Below are 23,474 nucleotides of genomic sequence, written 5' to 3'. Positions count from 1 at the left end.
CTTTTTAAGGGATCTCATTTTGGAGATGCACTCCCAGATTGGAGAGGACACATCACCTATATGAAGGTTAGAGCTCACGATGTTAGGGCTGTTGCTACCTCGGTAGCTTTTAAGCACAATCTCTCCCTCTTTTCGATTTTACAAGCTACATACTGGAAGTGCAAATCAGTGTTCACAATGCATTATTTGCGGGATGTAGAAATAGCCTACAAGAATTGCAGTACCTTAGGAGCTTTGCCCATCACTGGCGAAGTCTTGGGTGAGGAAGTGTAGGAAGCATTCCTTCCATCCTATCTATTCACCTTGATATATGGTGTCGAGTCCTAGGGGAGCCTGGAGGATACTATGTACCTAGAGTGAGCACCAGTTTTTTAGTGTTGGGTGGTGGTTTTATTGTTTTTTATGTGATGTAGGTGACAGTGTTGTCTGGTTATTCTTGTTTGTGATACTGCACTCTGGGCAGGGGCAAATATTGTTGCTTTGTTGGCCTTTGGAAAACTTCCTTGCCGCAAAGCCCCTACTGATACTTAGTCAGCGTTCGGATTACTCTTCTGCTTGAGTAGAGGCGGTCTTGGCTATAGTGCCATGCCACTTCAAGGTTGAGGTGAGCACTGACCAGAGGTAGTATCCACCTGCAGCAGCTCTCTCACCAGGTAAGGAAACAACAAGCACACTGTATCAGTGCTAGGCTATTTTTTCTTCTCAAATTCATTAACTTTTAATGGTTTGGGGTACAAGATGCCCATGAATCCCCACCACCTGTCAATGCAGGTTCAGCTAAGTAATTACTGGTTAAGTTACTTATATAAAAATTACATTTTTATAATAAAATAAAGTTTTATGTATATAATAGTAATTTTGGAAGGAGCCTGCCCTCCTCCCCTTGCATGGACATTTAAGCAGTTTAAATTTAGCAGTATATTTCCTTGATGATCTTTTATCCGTACTGAATAAGGGTATAATGTAAAAATATATCAGTCCTATTCTACTTAATGTCATTTGTGCCATAACCTTCGGTAATTGTTTATTACTGTATGATGGTTGAAGTACTGTACAGGTAGACGGCTGTTGTTATCCGATTCGGTTATAAGCAAAACAACAGTTTCTTGGTCCGTTGTTTATGGCTGTACGCATTTACGCAAGAGTATGACGTTACTAACAATACTTTATAACGTTACTAACAATACTTTATAACGTTACTAACAATACTTTTATCATTCTCTTTTACTTTTTTACCTAGAAGATGGGATAAAGAGATGGAGGAAAAGTTGTCTATTGTAATTTGGTCTCTCTCACTGCCTGATTACGCTGCTGCCTGCACCAGCGCGAAATTTAAAAATATTTTATTATAAATAATATTGTTGTATCGGTGTTAATTGCTTACCCCATTGCAAAATTGAATTATCGTAAGGCAATTATCGTAACTCGAGCATTACCTGAGTATTTTTTAGTTTTATCACAAAAAGTGCATTTAGTCATGAAAATGAGATGAAAATACAGTATTTAGCGAATATTTCTCAGTGAAAATACCGTGAATGGGCCAATTTTCCGCAAATAATGGGTAGATATGTTCCAAAGAGAAATACGTGAATCCGCGAATTGTGAGAACGCGAATACGGGGGTTTATTGTATAACTGAGTATTTTAATAGTTTTATCACAAAGAGTGCATTTAGTCATGAAAATGATATGAAAACAAAGTAATTAGTGAATATTTCTCTGTGAAAAATACCGCGAATAGGTGAATTTTCTGTGAATAACGTGTATATACGTTCCACAGAAAAATCCACAAAAAGGTGAAGCTGTGAGTAGGCGGGGATCGACTGTAGTTTAAAACCATTTAAAAGTTAAAAATGTTAAGAATATTGTCATATTAGCATGAAATATGACTATACAATATGTACAGCCATCAGTCATAAAAATGCGCAAACCAATAGAAATGTGCCAAGTACCAAAAACAAATTTTAGAATACCCAGTATATAAAATAGTATCCTTATACAGTTAAATAATGTGTATGTAGAGTAAAACCATTTAAAAGCTTAAAAATATATAAATTATGCACATGTGTTGTTGTAGAACTGTACAACATTTTAGTTCTAGCATTTGGCCTTGTAGTGGTATTTCTTGGCGGAGTATTCAAATGTGGGTTTCATGTGTTATTTGCGGCGTCAGCTTTGCATTGAATTTTTATCTTCAATTAGTGTCATGGCTATGAAGAAAGTATGTAGTGCAATTCCTATTGAGGTGGCTGTGATAAAGCATTATAAATAGGTTGCTGTCATAGCTTGTTCCCTTGGCTTTAGTTGGACAATGGTATTGTCAGTTGTTCAATGATGCGACACAGATTTTAGCCCTAGTCAAGGGTAATGCTCTTGAGAAGAAAAACACTATAAACAAGAAAAGGGGGAAGATCTACAAAGAAATATAAAAGTTCTTTCTCTTTGAATTTAGCAGCAGACTCACCAGCATACCCACATATGCCAGCTATTGATTTAGGAGGAAGCATTGCCTTTGTCTGAAGACCTCAAGAAGAGGTTGCCTGATGAGAACGAGAGAATTCTAGGAAGTTGAAGATGGCTTCTTCGGTTCAAGCAGTGACACAAACCTCACAGTGTCAGGATCCAAGGGAAAGAGTGTTGCTGATGAGTTATCAGCATCCAAATTCCTTGCCATGGTGGTAAGATTACGGAGGAGCAGCAGTTCTTCCAGAACAAATATTTAATGTGTGTGGGACTGGCAACACATGACTCAATTGTTGTTAGAGGATGATTTTGAATGAAAAGAAGTGCGACAGAGTTCAGGGCACTCTCTGACTAGTTCTTTCAGCGTACAAATCTAAATGAAGTTGAAATTCAACCTTCATCATTTATATAGTCCCCTCCTCATCCTCCACCTTCCTCTTCCCTAGCATTGAGCACGTTGATACCACCCATCAGGGAGGCACAGACTGTGGTGCGCAGTACTACATACATACTGTAATCTTGTTCTTTAAATTTTTGTAATATGTATAAATTTATTGTTTTAAAGTGACAGCATAATGTTTAACTATCAGACTATTTATTGTACATGTATTAGCAACATTATTGGGTTGCTTATAGTGGTTGATAGGGTATCTAGGTAATTATTTTTACAGGTCTTACTGAACCTAGGTTATTTTTCAACTTAGTCATGTGTCTTGGAACGAATTACAATGTAGTGTGTTGCGTGAAGTATTACTGAACTATTTTCATGGATAATTGTCATTATAGATTCTAATTTGTAATATAAATTGAATTCATTCTGCTTACAGGTCTTCTAGATGCCAGACACAATGTGGCACGAGGCAAGAAAGCAAGAGAGGAAAATACGGGGTATGCTGGTGGATTACAAACGACGAGCAGAAAGGAGACGAGAATATTATGAAAAAATTGTAAGTTTTCTGTTGATTCTTGATAGTATAGTCGCTTGTTTCATCCTTAAGGAGTTACCCTTACATGGTCTACCAGAGCTCCATGGTGACCAAGCTAAATATCAAAGAATTCTCTTTTAGCTGGTCTTGTGGCCGGGTATGTGTCGCAATGCTAAACACTATAACACATGATGGAGTTTGTAATGGACTCAAAGATGAGAGGGCACTTTCCTTTATCTTCAGCGAAGCTGAACCCAGTTTCCAACTTCAGTACCCGCAAGAAGTGGTTATTGCGCCTGCGTGTACGCCATATTGTCAACTAATGGACCCGCACAAAGACCAGGAAGCCATTACCTTCTTGGTCAAGCAAAGTATTGTTTACTGCAAGCCAGCACTCAGTAGATTCAGCCTTTTGATTCTCCAATTTCATTAGCGAGGATCATGGAAACATGTAAAATTGCAAGTTAAGTGCTTAAGTTCCAGTTAAAGTTTTAGTTTTAAACTTTTGGAATTGGTACATTAATTAATTTGGGTGTGAAAGCCGGAAAACCAGCGTTTCTTCCTAGCAAGTGGTCAGTGCTTACTCAAGATCGCTGATCGCTAGTTATAAAATGCGCAAATTGTTTTAAAGAATTTGTTATTCTAGTTAGGTGTTTTAACTAAAAGAAATGTGCCACAATTTATCATTAATACTGTATAGGTAATCCTTTCAGATAACAATGTCTACAATCTAGGCAGTAGCCTACATCAGATTCAGTGGGAATAATTTAGAGTAGATTAATAGTGGATGTTGTCTATAGCCTATAGCCTAGGATTATATATCCTAAGTGTGAACTAAATAACCTGGATTAGGTAGTAACCTAAATTAAGGTAAATAAGAACCTTTTAAGACATGTCCATAAGAATACTGTATACCCTATTATGGGCCTAGACAGCAGCCTAGTTTATACCATGGACCCTAGAATTAGATAATAACAATAATCTGGTCAAAATAAGATGGTAGTCTAGCTTTAGGACTACATATTAAGGTAATTGTGTTTTATGTAAAGACAAATGGTTAAACCCATACCCTTAAGTGTGAATTAAATATAACCTGGATTAGACAATAACCTAGATTAGGTAAGTGACAGCCGAACTAAAAGGTACACAGTAAGTTACTTTTTAATTTAGTAGACCAAATAGCCTAGGAGTGGATATATACAACAACCTGGGTTAGGTAAAAATGGTACCCTAACTATAAGGTTTCATATTAGTAGGTTTCTGTTTTTATATAGCTTATACATTTAAGAGTGATCTAAAATAATCTGGATTAGGCAATACCCTATACAGACAGTCCCCAGTTAACGGCGATCCGGGTTTATGGCGCTTGTCTAGCAACGAACATCGGCAATTTTTGGGGCCGAAAATCACAGATTTTCGCTTATTGACGCCGATAATTGGGTATTGCCACTGATACATACCTAACAGAGGCACCGATAACTGAAAATCGGCGCTTTTCGGTGCCGATAAGCCCGAAAATCACTGGTTTTTGGTTAACAGCGATTTTCGGTTATCAAAACCTCAGAACAGAACCCCTGCTGATAACTGGGGACTGCCTATACTAGGCTAAGAGAGAAAAATTTAGGAAATATCCTATCATTGGTCTAAGAGGTAGTTTAGTCCAAATAGCCTAGGATTAGATATACAGGTAAACAGTAACCTAGGTTTAATAAAATAACGTAGTTTTTACGACTTGGTGGCCTGTCTTTAAGGCTACGTATTAGTGGGGTTCTTATGTATCCTATATCCTCAAAGGTGATATAAACCTAAACCAGGAAGTAGCCCAACCAGATTAAGTAGGAACCCCTTTTAAGGGAATATCCTACTATTAGCCTAAAACAGCAGTGGCTGAATATCAGATAAAAGGGTAGTCTCGGCCAGATAGACCAGAAAACTAGATTACAAGAGGGTTCTTTTCTGTATAGCTCATATCCTTAAGTGTTTTAAATTTTAAATAAGCCTGGAATAGGCAGTGGCCTAGAATAGGTTAAGCGAGAACCCTCTAAGAAATCTCTTATTCTTCGCCCAATGTAGATTATGCTAGAAGCATTAACCTAAGCCGTATGAAACAGTAGCTTGGGTTAGTTAAACAAATTAGTTTATAGCAGTTAGTCTGAATGGCATGACATTCAGAATTAAATTTCACATAGCCCTTGCAAAAGGACTAACTGTGTATAGTATAAGTAATACAGCCATATACTGGTGTCAAAACTAACCTAAACCGTAGAAGGTTTAAGTTAACATAGATATTTAATCAAATATATTATAGCTACACACTTGTAATCAAATTAACCTGTAATATGGAATATGTATACTATATATTTAAGGGACCACAGACAGTACTAACTACTTTCTAGTAACAACTTGTTTTATATCACTACAGGGCTGCCATTATGCAGGACCCTCAGCTCAAGTGTTCTGCATCAATTGCTCAGTTCATTTTTTGCCAGTGGGTATGGCCCATACCACCTGCCATGAGCATAGTCCTTGTAGAAAACAAGGAAAATTTGTTTGGTTGCAAGATATGTGCAAAATTTGTAGCATGCTCCTGGCAGCAAGTTTTAAGGATGAAACAGCTTGTTTTAAGCTGTCTCGACAGGTCCTAGGGTTCAGTAAGAGTGAGGAAGGGGGAGATTATATCTTTCCAGCAGAACTCTGCCAGCAGATATTTAACCCTTTCTCAGAAAAAGATCTATGTTTGGGCCAAAACCCAGTAACATCAGTCCCCAGTACCTTCCAAGTTAACTGCGTGGAGGAAGTAGAGGAATCTTTACATGGGGTGACATTCTTACTGAGGAATATGACGCTGCTGAACCCAGAAGGATCAGGGATACAAATTTCAGTTAACCATGGGAGAAACCTTCCAGAATGAATTCTATCCCCCATGCAGCTATCAGATGCTGAACAGGATCTTTCCCCCAAAAGGGATACAAGGATCCATCTAACCCCAATTGAAATGTCTACATTTTCTGAGGGGTATAGTAACTCACCCAGGACTTCTGCCCCCTGGGTAACAGGAAATACTGAGTAACATCAAAGATGTCCTTGCCACAGAATGGCAATATATACAGTAATGGACATACTACATGATTCCGAACAGGAAATTAAGGAAATTAAGTCGGTCATGTACACCCCAAAGTGTAAAAGTACTGCATTCTGTAACCAAAAAATGAGAGAGGGTGCAAATTCTGCCCAAACAAAGTGGTGGTTTTCTGAGAAGGGGGAGCAAGGTAAAGCAGTTTTTTGTTTCCTGCTTTCCAAATTGTCCAGATTGATTTATAGGTTTTATGCAACCGGAGAAGTCCCTTCCCTGGGAGTCTGTCTCCTCTCTGGGAGACTTCTCTGGCCTTATTGACTCGGCTAGGAGATCAGCTTTCTCCTCAGCCAAAATTATATTTTCAACTTTCGAAGTGATGAGCTTCCTAGATTGGGCAGTGGGCTCACTAGCACACAAGAAATTTCTTCGGATCTCTTAGGAGTACTTTCCTGTATTGACAGGGGCATTCGCAATAGTGCGCAAGAGTTAACTAGTCTTTATGCCATGGGTGTGCCTAAGAAAAGAGAGCTTTGGTGTTCTTTTACTTTGGAAGGCGTCACTCCATCTCAGAGATTGGCTCTCCTCTTCTCCCCCTTGGACAAGATGCATCATTTTCCCCAGGCTACAGTACTGGACATTGCCTCTGACCTGCTGTAAAAGAACACTCAGAACCTGCTCTCCCAATCTGCAAGACACCCCAAGGATTCTTTGGCTGTTCCTCCCAGATCTTCATCTCTGCTGCAGCCTACTCCCTTTCGGAGCTCCCATTCTAGAACACATACTAGAACAAGAGCACGTGCCCATTTCCCACAGCGTTCCCTCAAGAAGTCTTCCTCAAAGTCTCCCTCCAAGAAATGAAGTCATAGTCCTCCACACTCAGGTAGGAGTGCAGCTCCTCCACTTTTGGGAATGGTGGGAACAAAAGGGAGTGGAAATCTGGATAGTGTCTGTCCTGAAGGAGGGCTACACTATCCCCTTGCTGGACAAACCTCGTCTAGTCTGCAAGCCTGTTGAATTGACAGTTTACTCTCCAGGCTCAGAGAGATTTGCTGCTCTCTTGCTAGAGGTCGAGTCTCTTGTTCAGAAAGAGGCTACAGAGTTAATAGAGGACTTCCATTCTGTGGGATTCTACAACCGTCTCTTTGTAGTGCCCAAGTCATCGGGGGACTGGAGACCTGTTTTGGACGTAAGTGCTCTAAATGACTTTGTCAAAAGACAACATTCAAGATGGAAACAAACCAATTGGTCCTTGCATCCATTCGCCAGGGAGAATGGATGGCGTCCATTGACATGCAGGATGCGTACTTTCATATTCCAGTGCATCTGACATCGAGAAAGTACCTCAGGTTTGTGTTTCAGGGCAAGGTGTTCAATTTCAGGCTGTGTGCTTCGGTCTCTTGACGGCTCCGCAAGCGTTCACCAGGGTATTGGCTCCCCTAGCGAAATGGCTTCATTTGATGGGGATAAAGTTCTCTCTATATCTAGACGACTGGTTACTACATTTCGGCTCAAAAGCTCAGTGTACAGAGGACATTCACACAGCTCTTTTCTTGGCCCAAGAATTGGGTCTTCTCATCAATCGGGACAAGTCTCTCCTGACGCCTTCTCAGGACATTCCTTATTTAGGTATGACGATCAACTCTTGAGATTTTCAGGTTTTTCCATTCCCAAAGAGAATAGACAAGTGTCTCCAAACAGTGGAAGAATTTCTGGAACTAAACTTTTGCTCGGCCAATCAATGGATGAGTCTTCTAGGCACCCTCTCGTCCATGGAACAATTCATCACTCTGGGAAGACTTCATCTGAGACCTCTCCAATCCTTCCTCAGAGCCAGCTAGAGCAGGAAAAAGTTTCCAGACTCGTTTGTGTTCCCGATAACGGTGGAATCAAGGAGGACCTTCGGTGGTGGAAATCTAGGAAGAGGCTATCAGAATGGAAATCTCCTCAACCTCTGAACCCCAGCCTAGAGTTCTTTTCAGACTCATCAAACCTAGGTTGGGGAGCTCTTTTGGGGTTAAAAGAAGTGTCAGGTACTTGGTTTCAGGAACAGCAAAACTGGCACATCAACGTAAAGAGTTACAGGCGATATTTCTGGGCCTACAGTGCTTCGCTACAGAAGTTCACGGGAAGACAGTTGCAGTGCATTCAGACAGCACAAGGACACTGGCGTACATCAAGAAACAAGGGGGAACCCACTCTTTCTCCCTGTATGAAGAGGCAAGGGGTCGTCTTCTTCAGTTACACCAGAACGACACTCAAGTGACAACGCGTTTTATCTAGGGGAGACTCAACGTTCTGGCAGATGAATTGAGCCGTCAGAGACAGATCCTTCCCACAGAATGGGCTCTAGACCCGTTAGTTTGTCTGGATCTGTGGAAGCTCTGTGGGAAACCCTTGATAGATTTGTTCACGTCCTCTAGAAATCACCGACTTCCCCTCTTCTGCTTACCAGTACCAGATCCCTCAGCATGGGCAACCAATGCAATGTTGCAGGACTGGACAGGTAAAGATCTGTATGCCTTTCCCCCATTCAGTGTAGTGAGACAAGTCATCAATAAGTTCCAGCCCATCAAAACCTGTCCATGATTTTGATAGCCCCCTTCTGGCCAGCAAAGGAGTGGTTCCCAGATCTGCTGGAATTTCTTACGGACTTCCCAAGACTGCTGCCACAGAACCAACAACTCAGGCAACCTCATTTCCTATGTTTCCACCAAAACCTGTCTTCTCTGGCCATAACAGGATTCAAACTGTTAGGCAACTGCTTCGAAAGAAGGGCTTTTCAAGAGCGGCTGCAGACGTGATTGCGAAGTGCAGAAGACAGTCATCAGATAATGTCTACCAGGCTAAACGGCTCATCTTCAGGTCTTGGTGCAGACAAAATAATGCGTCCTCTTCTAATACCTCTGTAGCAGAAAAAGCGGACTTTCTTCTGTTCCTACGCTCCACTAAAGGACTCTCCACCTCTACCATTAAAGGCTACAGAGCTATGCTTAGCTCGGTTTTCTGCCGTAAAGGAATGGACTTATTGTCTAACCAGGATTGTCCGACCTTATTAAGTCCTTTGATACTGCAAAGCTTAAGGAAAACCTTTGCTGTCCTGGAATCTAGACATGGTACTTAAGTGGCTGGCCAGTTCACGTTTTGAGCCCATGCGATCTATCTCTTTAAGGGATCTTACCAGGAGAACTCTTTTTCTGGTCACCTTGGCCACTGCCAGAAGATCCAGTGAAATCCATGCTTTGGACAGAAATATTGGATTTTCTCAGGGGAATGCAGTTTGCTCCTTTTCCCCAGACTTTTTAGCTAAGAACGAATCGCCATTGAATCCATGGCCTCGTTCTTTTACGATCAAGAGCTTGTCTGAGATAGTGGGCCCGTCTGAAGAAGAAAGAACTCTCTGTCCAGTAAGGGCCCTTAAGTTTTATCTTCACAGAACGAAGAACATTCATGGTACTTCAAGGAACCTTTGGTGTTCTGTGAAATATCCCTCTCGACCCTTGTCTAAGAATGCCCTGACATTCTTTCTCAGGAACTTGATTTCAGTGGCACATTCCATGGTGAACGAAGACTCTCTCTCCTCTTACAAGGTAAAAGCCCATGAGATAAGAGCAGTTGGTGCACCTTGGGCATTTAAGCGCAATTTATCTCTCACGTCAATTGTGCAAGCGACATTTTGGAAGTTCAAGTCGGTGTTTGCATCGCATTACTTAAGGGACATGGAAACTACTTACGATCAGTGCAGTACCATGGGTCCGTTTTACATGGCTGGTGTGGTGTTGGGGGAGGAAATTTAGAAAGCAATATCCTTTCTTTAATCTCATCGCCTTGCTTAGGGTGTTGAGTTTTTGGGGAGCCTGGGAGTACTACACACTTGGAGTGCCCTGCAGTCTTTTGGTTTTAATGGTTGGGTATTGGTGTTTTTAATGTGTTTTTTGGTGGTTATGGTGATTATTTGCTCTGGTTATTTTGTGTGATACTGCACCCTGGGCAAAGGCATCTTGTTTTACTTTGCTAGCCTTCGGAAATTAGTCCATCGCTACAAAGCACCCACTGTAGTAGTAGGCCCTCAAGGCTTTACCGCCTCGCCTCTACTGATAAGATGAACGCCAACCAGAGGCAGTATCTACCTGTAGCAGCTGTCTTATCAGGTAAGGGTCAACAACATTGATTCAGTGTTAGCAAATTTCTATTCTCAAACTCATTACTATTAATAATGTTTTGGGGTATATATGTCCAACCTTCCCACCTCCATTCAATGTGGGAATCAGCTATGTAATTACCGGGTAAGTTACTTATATAAAAATGACATTTTTATAATAAAATAGTTTTATATGTACTTACCCAGTAATTACATGATTGGAGCCTGCCCACCTCCCCTCACTTGGACATAAGGGCATAAACAAATTGAAGTGGGTGGGGCATGTCGCCATAACGAAAGCAAACTAGCATGGCCCCCTTTTTCAAAATTTTAAGCTGCTGGTTAAAAGAAACAAATAGGTATGTAATTACTGGGTAAGTATATATAAACCTTTATTATAAAAATTTCATTTTAAACAACCTTCATTGTTGTCTTTTTGTGGTAATTTTCATTTTATTAAAGCTGCTATTTAATGCTGTCTTAGTAAGTTAATTATTATTTTTACAGGTAAAGTGCAGTGGTCTGGAATATCTGATAATCCAGAAAATTGTGAAGGTCTTTTGCCAAATTATAACTAATAAACTGTCACATTTCCAGATGTGTGGAATACCAACCAAGGGTCTTTTAAAGTAAAATAAATAGGTTGGCTATTGTAGAAAAATTGTCATCATCAAAGTTCCAAATGTGTCAGATTATTAGAATAACACTATAACATGGGTTTTTTTACTTATACCCTACTGTTGGTTGTAACCATAGGTAAATTGTTCATCCTATTAGAATATAAATCTCTGCCTTTATGTAGGCATATTCTCAACTCAAGTTAGAAACAATTAATGGGTTAGTTGGTGGCAAAAAGGTGAGTAGTGATGCACCGCCTGGTCTCTTGTTGGTAGCCATTCACACTTTCTTCAGCACAGTTGAGTCCAGATGACCCAGTTTTCTGTGTAGTTACTGTTTTCAGCTGTGTTGTGAAACTTATTGTATATCTTTATTGTTTTTGTGGTTGCTCATTAATTGCTTTTTTGGACTGCTTAGGATGGGAAGGGTGTTAGAAGTCTTCTTTGCTCTGTGTTTTGGGATTTCTGTTGGAGATCACTTCCGTAGAAGAGACACTGCTCTCCGTTCCCTTCATTGGAACCGATTACTTGAAGTGACTGACTGACTTTCAGTGAGATTTCCAAGGAAGGAATGGATTGGTTGCCTCCTTGCTGGCTAGTCGTTATGGAGGCTGCCCTTGTAAGTGTGATCACGTGTTCACTGCTGTGCCTGTTCGTGCAGCTCACTCTTCACAGAGGCTTCTGAGGGGTTAGGAGAGGATCTTGAAGAAGGGATGAGTTCACATATGCACTCCTCTAATCCTTCTGTATGCCTCCTACAGGTTTTTCACTTTACCCCCGACTCTAAAGTACCAGCTATTACTTGACAGGTGCGCAGGGGTGTCACTATTCTTTGGATACCAGGAGGCACTGAGCTTATGACTAACTCTAATAAATCCTGATCACCAGAGAGAAGAATCAACTTCACTGAACAGATGCGGAATAGACACGGGGCGAAAAGAAAAATTTTCTCCTAAAAAGAGGAACATGTTCGTACTGTTCTCACTTCCTTTGGTTTGGGAGGTCAGGTGCTAGTCTAATTAGATATAAAGAGGTAAAGTGTTACACTTGTGCTGAAAGTTCAGTACAGGAAGGAAAGAACAGCAGATGAAGGTACCTGAACCTAACCTCAGTGGCTACAGGGAGGATGTCAGATGAGGGAGACATCTGAGTGAAGAGATGAGATTCAGGAGGGAAGAAGCCATAACAAAGTCTCTGCAGGGTGGGAAAGGCAGCATTGAGATGAGACTTGAGGGATAAAGATAAGGGTTGGCTGCAATTGTCATCATCAAGCACAGCACTATGCAATATGCCTGCCTTGAGGGGAAAAATGGCCGCCATTTATTACCATTATTATTATAATGTTCTGGGTTACAGTGTTTTTCAGGTTATGGCTTGCCCCTGGGAACGAAACCCCAGCCATACACTGGAGATTGCTTGTGCTTAGTGAGAATTTCTTTTCTTTTTTTTTTTTTTTTTTTTTTCAACTATACAAATTAGTGTGGCAGGGCTTGCATCTCAGAATAAGGCTAATTATGATTAGTAAACTCCCAGTATTCATGTTTTCACAATTTGCAGAATTTTCTGTGAAACCTATCTATAAATTGTTCGTGGGAAACTCGCCCATTCAAGGATTTTTTCATAGAGCAATATTGTGTATTTTCATAGTTTTTGTGACTAAATACTGTACTATATCTACATATACATTTTATGATAAAATTATGATTTACAATACTAATTTTAAAATATTAATATTAAGTTTCATAAGATTAAATAATAACAATTAAGAAAAATAATAATTCTCTCTCTCTCTCTCAGGAAAAGATAGAATTTTTATGGTATGTTTTTGTATGATAAATAAATGATTTACCTAACAATAAGTACTAATTTCCAAATAATAATACATATACTGTAATTACTACATTTATGCATTTCTGTAGTAAGTTATGAATAATTTTAAACAAGCAAATTTCAACCCCAATCTTTTCTTGAGTCTTGGAGCTCAGGGGCGAGGGTGAACCTGCCAGATATGTCAAATTACTCAACATTTCTGACCAAGGGTAGATAGATGCTGCCACATGATGAAGTCAATTTCTCTTTCTTTCTTCCTTTCTCTCTCTCTTGCCAAATTAAATAGGTAGACAGATAAATAGATACTTAGTTCAGCTCTCTCTCTCTCTCTCTCTCTCTCTCTCTCTCTCTCTCTCTCTCTCTCTCTCTCTCTCTCTCTCTCTCAGGAAAACATACTGCTAATTTGAGTCTCTTTTAACCAGTTTGTATTAACACACATGCACACTGTGTGTGTGTGTGTGTTCATAATGTTTTAAAAATGTGTAGTTAATAAATCTTTGGAAGACAAAAAACAAACATATAACTTTTGTAAAGAGAAATGGATTAACATTCCTCAAGAGATTAAGAGATAAATATCTCTCTCTCTCTCTCTCTCTCTCTCTCTCTCTCTCTCTCTCTCTCTCTCTCTCTCTCTCTCTCTCTCTCTCTCTCTCTCTCTATTTTTGCTGGAAGAGTGAATGTATATATTTTCAAGGGTACTAATGTTTAGGATGACTTTGAAATTATGTTAAAAATATAATTTCAAAGATTAATATAGTACTAGGGAAATAATTTATGGCATATTTGATGTAGGATGATACTTTAAGTATACATTTGGTATTTGAACTTCAAGATAAGCAGTTATAAGCATTTTTAGATTAACATTCCTCAAGAGATTAAAGAGATGAACTCTCTCTCTCTCTCTCTCTCTTAGGAAAAGATGCTGCTAATTTGAGTCTCTTTAACCAATAGGTATTAGCACATAAGCATACACTGTGTGTGTATTCCTAGTGTTTTAAAAAATGTGTAGTACAGGTAATACGTCTTTACTATTACAAACTACGGACTGTATTTAAAACGTGCACTTACATCATCGTTAGCTTCACATGAGCAAAACTTTCTTTCTCAGACAGAATACTGTACAGCTAAAACTTGATTGACTGGATGGTTACCATGGAGAGCTGTTAGCCAGTAACAGCCCTCTACTTATGTTCTATTTATAGACATTTCGATCGTGTGTACAGCACTAAGTTTGAACATTGCCATGAGTGTGATTATTTGACAGAAGCTTTCAAACAATTAATCACTAATTTGCTTTATATAAAAATTCACAAGTTGAATTACAATTATTTTGATCATGTGTATTTTTGCATTTTATGGATTGTTTTTGTTGAAAAAATGTGTTGGTGAACATATGGTCTTAGTTGTCCCACTATTTTACTGTTGATGATCCTAATTATCTCACATTCATTTAACAGTATATTTTAATATAAATAATAATAAACTATAGTGAATAAGTGACTATAATGAAAAAACATGAAAAAAGACAAAGGATTGTGTACCTTATTGTGAGAGCAATATACGTACAGTATTCCAGTAGACGCTGTATGAAATTTACCATAAATACTACTATACTTGAACGTTTACTTGTTATCGCGGCAAGCCACCAGGGCAGTGCTATGGTTTGTTTACATCCATTCATGGCAAATGGCTGAAAGGCAAGCTGCCAACCTATCGTAAACAATTTTTCGTAAGTTTGTGATAAAAGAAATAATTTGGCTTGTTTCCAATATTTTATTAATTTACTGTAATGATTAGGATTGTTTTCTGTGTTTTATTATTAGCAATAATTTTTGTCCCTACCCAGTACAGTACAGTACCTAGCCTAGCCTACGACGCTCGGTCTCCCAACAGTAATATGGGCACATTGGAAGTAGAGCAGTTTTTTTATATTGTATACACATTTAAAAATAAAAAAAGTGCATCCAGTATGGTATGTTATTTAACTCTGAACTTGTTTAATTGTAATTTATGTGTAATTGTTTTTTTATAAAAATACAAGGTTAGGGTAATAACTGGTGGTCAAGAATGGATTAATCTGTTTTCATTTATTCCCTATGGAAAAAATTGATTCAGATCACGACTGAATCACATCTCAATGCTTCTTCTGAAATAGGTTAGCGTTGAGGTCCGGAGTTCTACCGTAGTAGTTTCAAGGATGGGTAAACAGCACTTTGGTTTGTGTTACTGTATTTATTAATAAAAAATCTATTATTGCAGAAGCAAGATCCAACACAGTTTATTCAATTACATGGCCGTCCTGTCAAGATTCATTTGGACCCAGCTGTTGCCTATGCAGCTGAAGCCCCAGGAAGCATGTAAGATTACAGTTTTGTTGGTCATTCTCCTTGGTGGTTGTCAGTGGATCTCATGCGTATTTGTGTGAAAGTGCAAGCCATTGTTATGTGATGTTTGTATTTCTTGTTAATCAGCACCAGTCTTGAATTATATATTAGATTCTAATGATGGTAACCAGGTTAGTGACACTATACTTGTGCGATTTTGTGGTCTGGAGCTAAGTAGCCTTGAGTAGGTTTTGGGAGGGAAGGATGTTACATAGATTCAGCAAACTAGTAGTTTACGTTTACCTCATTGCCACAAGCTCAAGTTTAGTGACTCTGTAATATTGCATTTTTTTAATCGTAGTTGTTTTCAGTAAGTGAACATACAAGTACCATTCTGAAATCTTATGTCACATAAATCTGGGACCGCATCATACATTGTGTTTTATTCTAGTGTTGGTGAGGCAATTAATTTTTGTAAATTTTTTTTTGCTCTTCACAAAGGATGCCGTGGCGAGGTGATGCAGATTCCATGATAGACCGCTTTGATGTTAGGGCTCATTTGGATGACCTGCCACCAACTTCAGTAACCTCACCTAAACTTACTCCAGAAGAGGATTGGGAGGAGCGTCAGGCAAATTATGAACGCTATAGGATTCTAATTCAAAATGATTTTCTTGGGAGTAAGTAGTTGAGTTTTTTGTTGACATTTGTAAAGAATTAGCTCACAAATTTCATTTTCATAAAAATAAGTCCAGAACTATTATGTTGAAACTTTTGATTATGATTTTTCAGGGATAACAGTTGAATTTAAGTTTTGTAGATATTCTTTAGTGTTTTTGACTGAATTCATTTGTAATACTTCATAAATTTTGATTCCATAGAATAGTTGGTAGTCAAGGGTTCTACATTCATAAATATCATCTCTGCTTATGTAACATTGCACATTACAGTTAAAGAAGAGAAGTTCCTGCATCAGATTAGACTGGAAGAGCAGTTTGGTCCCATAGTTAACAAGGCAATTGAAGAGGAGAAAAAAGCCTTGGCACCTAAGAAGGCTGCAATTGCATTCTCATATACAGAAGAACTTGAGGAAGAGAATGAAGAAAGGCCTGGTTCTGCCAGTGCTGATCCTTTGGTAGATGGAGCAGAGGAAGTGGTTGCTGAAGGATCAGATGATGATAGCGATAGTGATATTGATTTAGGTGAGTCAGTTGAGCCATTGCTGCATTTTTCTGTCATCAGTTGCTTTTCTCCTCTATCTTCAGCTATCCTTTTCATTAAATGGTTCTTTATAACTGGGACTAGCTCAACATTATGCAAATAAAGATTTCAGATGTTTCATGACCAACCCATCAGCAATAATTGGCATACCTTGAAGTGTTGAATTCTGCAGACACATAACTTCTGAAGTTTTGAAGAATTGCTTGAATGTCAGTTCTTCCATTGTAAAAGACTTCTGGAGTATGCATACGTCTGACCTATTGGTTGAGAAGAACAGCCAGCCTTATGTTTTTGCATGTCCAGTTAAATAAAATTGCAATTGCACAATGTTCAAAATAAATTTTTATGGTGTCCATGTGGTTATAAGCATAATTAAGTAAATGTTTTTTATGTGTGTGATATTTTGACGTAGAAGCATGATTCAATAGTACAGTGTATATTATGTATGTATTACTTGAAGGGGAATACAGTACTGTGAGTAGGGAAATTTATCTTGTAATAGACCATAAAACTATGTTCTGGACACAAACTTATGTTGTTCACATCAGACAAAAGAGTATAGTGTAAACTAAAGTAAACAACTGTAGTGAAGTTGAAGAAAACAATCCTAATGATTTAATACTATAAAATAGTATATTCAGAGCACAAAGTCACATTTTTAGAGTAGGGCAGACCCAAAAGATATGGTCTTAATGAGGAGTGAAAATTGCAGCAAAACAAACCTAAATCAGTTTGACAACTAACTGAAGAGAGAGATCTAAATATCAAAGGGAGCAGATAACAAGAAAAAAGAGCAAAATCACTGCAGGTGATGCCAGTGGATCACTACCGATACCCATTTAATGTACTGTAAAATGTCTTTCATATGTACGCTGTATTAATACCCCACAGTTACATAGGATAAGTGGGTTTATATATGGAAGGGCAAAGTAATGAATGCAATACTGTATGCTGAATAAAATGGAGTAGGTAACAGAGGCAATTAGGATTGTACCTGATAAGGGTCACCAGCAAAGAAAGGGAGTAGAAAGACCATGTTATGGAAGGGCAGGCCTTGGAGGAGGTAGAACTTTGTTACCTTGGTATAGAAGTTTCAATTATTTTGATGGCTTATTGGGTGATCAGGTTGCTAGTGAAAGGGATGTAGGAAAAAGAAAAGAAACATCTGGATTAATTAGAAAGAGATTGCTTGGCTATTAGTTAATAAGATTAACATATTAGTAAAGATGGCAAACTTCTTAGACATGCATAAGGGGAGCACTTCTCTTCACTGTGGTGGCACTTAAAAATAAAATTGTGGAGATTTCAAAGAGGGTAACAACAAAATTTTAAGATTCATAGCTGGAGTTTATTGGGATCATATTACAATTGTAGTTGCTGAGAGATATGGCATTAAGAGGCTTGAGAAGAGATGCCAAAGATTGCAGTGGCTTATTTTTGTGATAAAGTGCTAAGAGCAACCAAATAGGAAAGTAGCAGAATGGAGAGCACTGGGTGGGAAGGGCTTGAAAATCATGGACAAAGACATGGACCAGATGGATGTTCAGGCAGAAATTCCTAGAGACAGAAGGCTCATTGCAATAAGTAAGTTTAGCAAGACAGTTGAGTTGTTTCTGTACTGTACTCTTACAGGGTTTGCTTCAAGGGTTTGTTTTTGAATGAAGTTTTCAAGTTGGAGCAAGGTAAAGTTAAAGGTGGGACATCTACGCATGAAAAGATGGAAGGGAACGAATGAAAAGTCAAGGCAGAAAGCATTTCAGGTGGGACCTAAAGACCATGGCAATAAATTTTCAATACCATCTACAGTGTATTACATTGGTAGAAGATAGTGGAGAGAACTCATTATCTAAACCCATACATACTGTAAAAGAGTTGATGTGAAAACATTACCAATGATGACAATGATGCCTGTGACTCTTACTTCACTTACAGCTACTTGTTAACTTTGGATTTCAGTGAGCTTTAATAACACAGAATCTAATTCTTAAAGAATATCTTAATGAGTAAACCAAATTTGTGTCGCTGTATTATTCATATTATATTACTGCAGTAATAGATGTTATTTTTTTTACTTTTTAACAGATTTAACAGTGGATGTGATGTCGCTCTCCAACACTCAGCAACAGGAGATGAATCTTTCAGGAGTGGAATATGGCCTCAACCAAGAGGATTTCATGTCGCTTATAAGTCGTGATCTTCAGGAAGCTGAAGAATTGAGGGTAGCAAAGGAACACGAAGATGAAAAGGCTATGTATTCAGTCAGTATTGGATGTACCTATTGTTCAGTGAAGTTTGGACACAGTGACTGTTTTTACAGTTTAACCTTTTTGTCACTTCTACCCATTATTTTGTTAGAGCTCTCTTAATTTTGACGTCTGATGTTTCAGGGTCGCAAATCACGGAAAGAAAGGCGTGCACTGAAAAAGAAGCACATGGATCGTAAATTTAGTCCACCAAGGTATGTAGAGATTGACAGATTTAAGTACTTGGAAATTATATGAAATAAAAACAGATTTAAGTACAGTACTTGGAAATTATATGAAATAAAAAAAATCAAGATTGTATGTGGATTCATTTTGTTACATAAGATTTAATCATGTCAGTTTGTTTACTTAGGAATAGACATAAAACTACAACCAGGGCAATTTAGCCATATTGGTTTATTGGAATAGACATAAAACTACAACCAGGGCAATTTAGCCATATTGGTTTATTGTTTCAAATAATTTTTTCTTTTCAGTTATGCTGCTAGGGCAAGCCCTACTTATGCACCCTATCGGAGGTCGTCATCTCGTTCCAAATCCCGTTCCCCAACACCACCAGCTGCTGGGACTATAAAATTCATCACTAGCTTTGGTGGAGAATCCGATGGGGCAGGAACAGATGATGATGGTGTTACAGGTGTTATTATCTTACCCAAGGAACAGCGTTCAGCTCGTGATCGCCGTAAGAATCGCTGGGACCAAAAGTCGAGAGAGAGCATGAGTCAGCGTTCTGGCAGCTCTGGACCAAGTGGCAGTCATGGAACATCCTCAGGCCATTCATCTTCCTCTTCAAAGAAACGCCGCCACGTGTCTCGAAGCCGGTCGGTATCTCCCCCAGGCGGTGGCTAAAACCCCCTGGCGTGGCTCCCTCTTTTGTCTCTTCAGCCAAATACACAGACTTTTAAGTCCTCCTGACTCTACTGGTCTTGAACAGCGCTAGTCTAATGTGACCAGTACATTTCAGCCATTTGTTTTATCTTGGCTGTTAAAACTTCTAGTGAAAAAGCTAAAGTAACTTAATTCAATGTGGTAATAAGGGTGTCTTTGAACTTGCCAAGGACAATCAGACTGTTAAAGCTGTCTACAGCAAGCATTTCTCCTAAGTGGTAAAAGGTTATTGTGTTGAGTTGTTAGGTTAGTATCTTGGTCAATTATATCTTGAAACTTTAAGAGCATGTGAATTAGAATTCTTTGTTGTGGTTGTTGAGCCCCATGAATCATCCCAACATTATCATGGTAAGTGAGAAGGGGGTGATATGATGGTCTGTTTTTGTGATTTTATATAGTTAGCATAATGTTCTGAAAATTTTATAACCCAACAGTAGTACAGTATTCATTTTAACTTGCCATTATTTCTGGATACTTGTATGGTTTTTACACAATTGTATAGCAAAGAGGATGAGGACATTTCAGTTAGGATGTCATTTTATTCATGTGACTTATTATAATAGTGCAAGGTAGGGTAGGGGTGTTAATTTTGTAGTGTTTCAAAGTTTTTCCAGTACCTTGATGCTATATTCAAAATGGGTAAAGTCACAAGTGAATTTTTGGGTGTGGTTATTGCTATACATATGTTCTTAACAGATATATATATTTTAAATTTATATAGTTATAACTAAAAATTTGTTATGATATACCATATATTAGTGACTTGAAAATTTTGTCTTTATATAATTTTGTTTTCCTGGCTTTTAACTACAGATCAAGGTCACGTAGTGGTTCCAGCAATTTGTGTCGTCGGCGACAAAGGTCCCGATATTCTCGCTCACGCTCTCGTCACTCCAGATCCAGGTCTCGCACCCGCCGTTCCCGGCGAACTAGGTCGTGTAGTAGGTCTCGTTCACGATCAAGATCTCGAGAAAGGTAAGTAGATCTTTTAAGTATTAGAAGTACTGGACCCCCTTTAGTAAAGGGAAGTAAGGTGCATGTCTTGACAACCAGGCTCAGATAAGTATGCAGGAATAGTCAGTAATTATAAGTTACATTTATCATACCAGTGGGGCTTTACTTTGTTTCTCCCTGAGATGTGTGCAGTGGAAAACAAGCATTGTAACTTTGTAGTCTAACTGAACTTTCTAGTGATAAACTACATTGAATGTTTTGGTAGAGCATATTACAAATAATGAAGCTATGTAGATACTGTATATGTTGTCTGTTGGTTGACAAGTGAACTTGAAGTCTTGGGATGAAAAGTGTTGAGGAAAGATTAAGATGTTTGGTCTTGGGATGAAAAGTGGTTAGGAATGGTCTGTTAACAGTTAATGAATAAGTAGCAGGATGGAGACCAGTAGGATTGCCCGGGAAATTGTGGAAAAGGGGCATTAGTTATGACCTTGACCAGATTAGAATTCAGGCAGAATGTACACAAGATGAAAAGATATTGGAGAGAGCTCCCTTTACATCTAGTGTCATAAAGGGAAAGTTTTGCATAAAAATATTTATGATGATAATGTGGAGTGCTGTGTTATGGTATCAGTAATTTCAAATTTTTCTTTTTGTTTTTTCAGACATGGTGTCAGCTGGAGGAGGCACACAGGAGGATCTCATAGAAGGTCGTATAGTCGTTCTAGATCTAATTCAAGATCAAAAAGTGTAAATAAGAAGAGTCCCTCTCCTAAAGTAAGTGCCTGCTTTAAGCTGAATTGTTATGAAATGGTAGTATTTATTTATCTTATTAGTGAATGAATTATTTTTGTATGAAGGATGCCTTGCTATTGAGTGATATTTGTATGTATTACGTATAAAGTATATTATATATTTAAATATTTTAATATTTGTAATTTATTTTCATATTGTTGAATAAAAAAAGAGAAAATTACTAAAGTAAGATGAAAATGAGTTATTACAGCATTTTTAAAGTCAATAAATTTGGATAAAAAACTCAGCTATGTCTAATAAGAGGATTAAATTTTTATATAGAAGCAGTTCAACATATTGAAAAGGCCAATAATGGTTTTGTTGTCTGGTATATTATCTGTCTAACCAGTGAATTGAAGGGCTGCAGTTGGATATTGTATGAACTGTTAGTTTGGCATAAATGGTTTTTTTTCTCCTGTAAGTGTTAGTACACTATATGTGAATAATTTTCCAATTTTATGACAGGGCAATAACAGTACCACTGTAGCACCAGCACCTCGTATTGGTCTGCGGGTGTCTCCAGACCCCCCTGTGAAATTGCCTTCACCGCCATGCCGTCGATATTATGGACGACGGGGTGCGGAGAGCCACTCAGAAACTGCCTCTGAATCAGAGACAGAAGACTCTAAAGCTTCAAGTACAAATGCAGCACAACCACAAAATAGTGGCGGTGTCAAATCTAACAATATGTAAGTTTTTGCTTTTCGTACTAAAAGTATGGAATATTATTTGATTTAAATTATGTAATATTATTTGATTTAAGTTACCTGTTTAGAATATATTTATATCTTAGAAACTAGAATAACAAAACTAGCAAGTCTTATTTTGAGACTCATAGGGCTCTGCCAAAAAAACTGCTTTTAGAGAAGAAATGAAAATTGGATCAAGGTAAAGTTAAAGAAGGCAGGCAACTATTTAGGACCAAAATCGAGTGGCAGGCTGGAGATAAAACAGATTAATACAACTCTGCCAAATTTCACTTTGGAGAACATTCATTTATGTATATCTTGGGGATCATACTATTCGGCCTTTGACCCACACATCCAAGAGGTAATGATTAGGACCAGATCCTGGCCATGGCATCTTTTGAGAAATGCTAAAATCTGCCACATGAGGTGATTTTTCCTGCCAGCCTTGTTGTGCTGGACGAGTTAATCCTTTTATGAGATGCATGGGCATTTGAGTCTCATAGTATACGCCTATTCATTTCATTTGTCTGGCTGTTCATATTATGTATGCATACGATATACATGTATGTATGTATGTATTTATATACTGAGAGAGAGGTTTTATGTTCACATCATAATAGAATACATATATCTGTTACTTGAGTTTATGAAGGTGTTATGGATTTAGTACATTAAGTATATACAATAAGAATATTTTCATATGATTTTTTTGTAAATAATATTTTATATTTACTTACTCCTGTTGTAACAGTCACACGATCCTTCAACCTTGAAATTTCAATTAGTGGTCTGCTGTTACCTAATTCCTGCTGTAAATATTTAAAAAACAGGGTAGACAATTTCACATGCCTGGGCACTTAAACATGCTTTAAAGGGACTTTCCCTTGTCTTGTATGGTTGGATCATGGTTGTTAAATGAGATTAGAAGACATTTTGACCGTGTAATACATTGGGCAAAGCTCTTCAAAAACCATGCCACTTTTACAATGATTATAAGATTTTTTGATCTTCTGGTAATTAAAAAAATGTGAATCGGACTTTTTTAGCTGAAAAATTATGATTTCTGGGACAAATCTGTGTAAGAGTTCTTTAAAAATCCTAGTTCAGTATATTTTATATACCATGAATTTTGTAAATTTCATACCTCTGTATTGATGTACTTTAGCTCCACCCTGCCACTCAATTTTGATTTTACAATAGGTGGGAAGAGACCACCAAAAATGGGTGAAAAGTAAAAGGCTGAAGACTGGGCACTGAAGGATCTCTGCCAAGAGCCCTCAATATCATTTAC

At 38.2% G+C, this 23,474-nt stretch overlaps 1 protein-coding gene across 1 annotated transcript in view; it reads left to right on the top strand.

Moving 5' to 3' along the window:
- LOC136851594 (CLK4-associating serine/arginine rich protein-like) overlaps nucleotides 1-23,474 on the top strand; it is a 50,928-nt gene that overhangs the window by 6,177 nt on the left and 21,277 nt on the right. The window contains exons 2-11 of the mRNA XM_067125891.1: nucleotides 3,289-3,408; nucleotides 15,308-15,405; nucleotides 15,874-16,052; nucleotides 16,323-16,574; nucleotides 18,676-18,851; nucleotides 18,981-19,051; nucleotides 19,334-19,678; nucleotides 20,559-20,720; nucleotides 21,365-21,476; nucleotides 21,960-22,183. Of these exons, the coding sequence (XP_066981992.1) occupies nucleotides 3,298-3,408; nucleotides 15,308-15,405; nucleotides 15,874-16,052; nucleotides 16,323-16,574; nucleotides 18,676-18,851; nucleotides 18,981-19,051; nucleotides 19,334-19,678; nucleotides 20,559-20,720; nucleotides 21,365-21,476; nucleotides 21,960-22,183 (1,730 nt within the window). The 5' untranslated portion in view covers nucleotides 3,289-3,297. The remainder of the gene's footprint in view (nucleotides 1-3,288; nucleotides 3,409-15,307; nucleotides 15,406-15,873; nucleotides 16,053-16,322; nucleotides 16,575-18,675; nucleotides 18,852-18,980; nucleotides 19,052-19,333; nucleotides 19,679-20,558; nucleotides 20,721-21,364; nucleotides 21,477-21,959; nucleotides 22,184-23,474) is intronic.

The sequence above is a fragment of the Macrobrachium rosenbergii genome, chromosome 23 (assembly GCF_040412425.1).
Source record: "Macrobrachium rosenbergii isolate ZJJX-2024 chromosome 23, ASM4041242v1, whole genome shotgun sequence".
Taxonomy (NCBI): domain Eukaryota; kingdom Metazoa; phylum Arthropoda; class Malacostraca; order Decapoda; family Palaemonidae; genus Macrobrachium; species Macrobrachium rosenbergii.
Note: the sequence above shows the minus strand (reverse complement) of the source record. Positions and strands in the feature narration are given on the sequence as shown.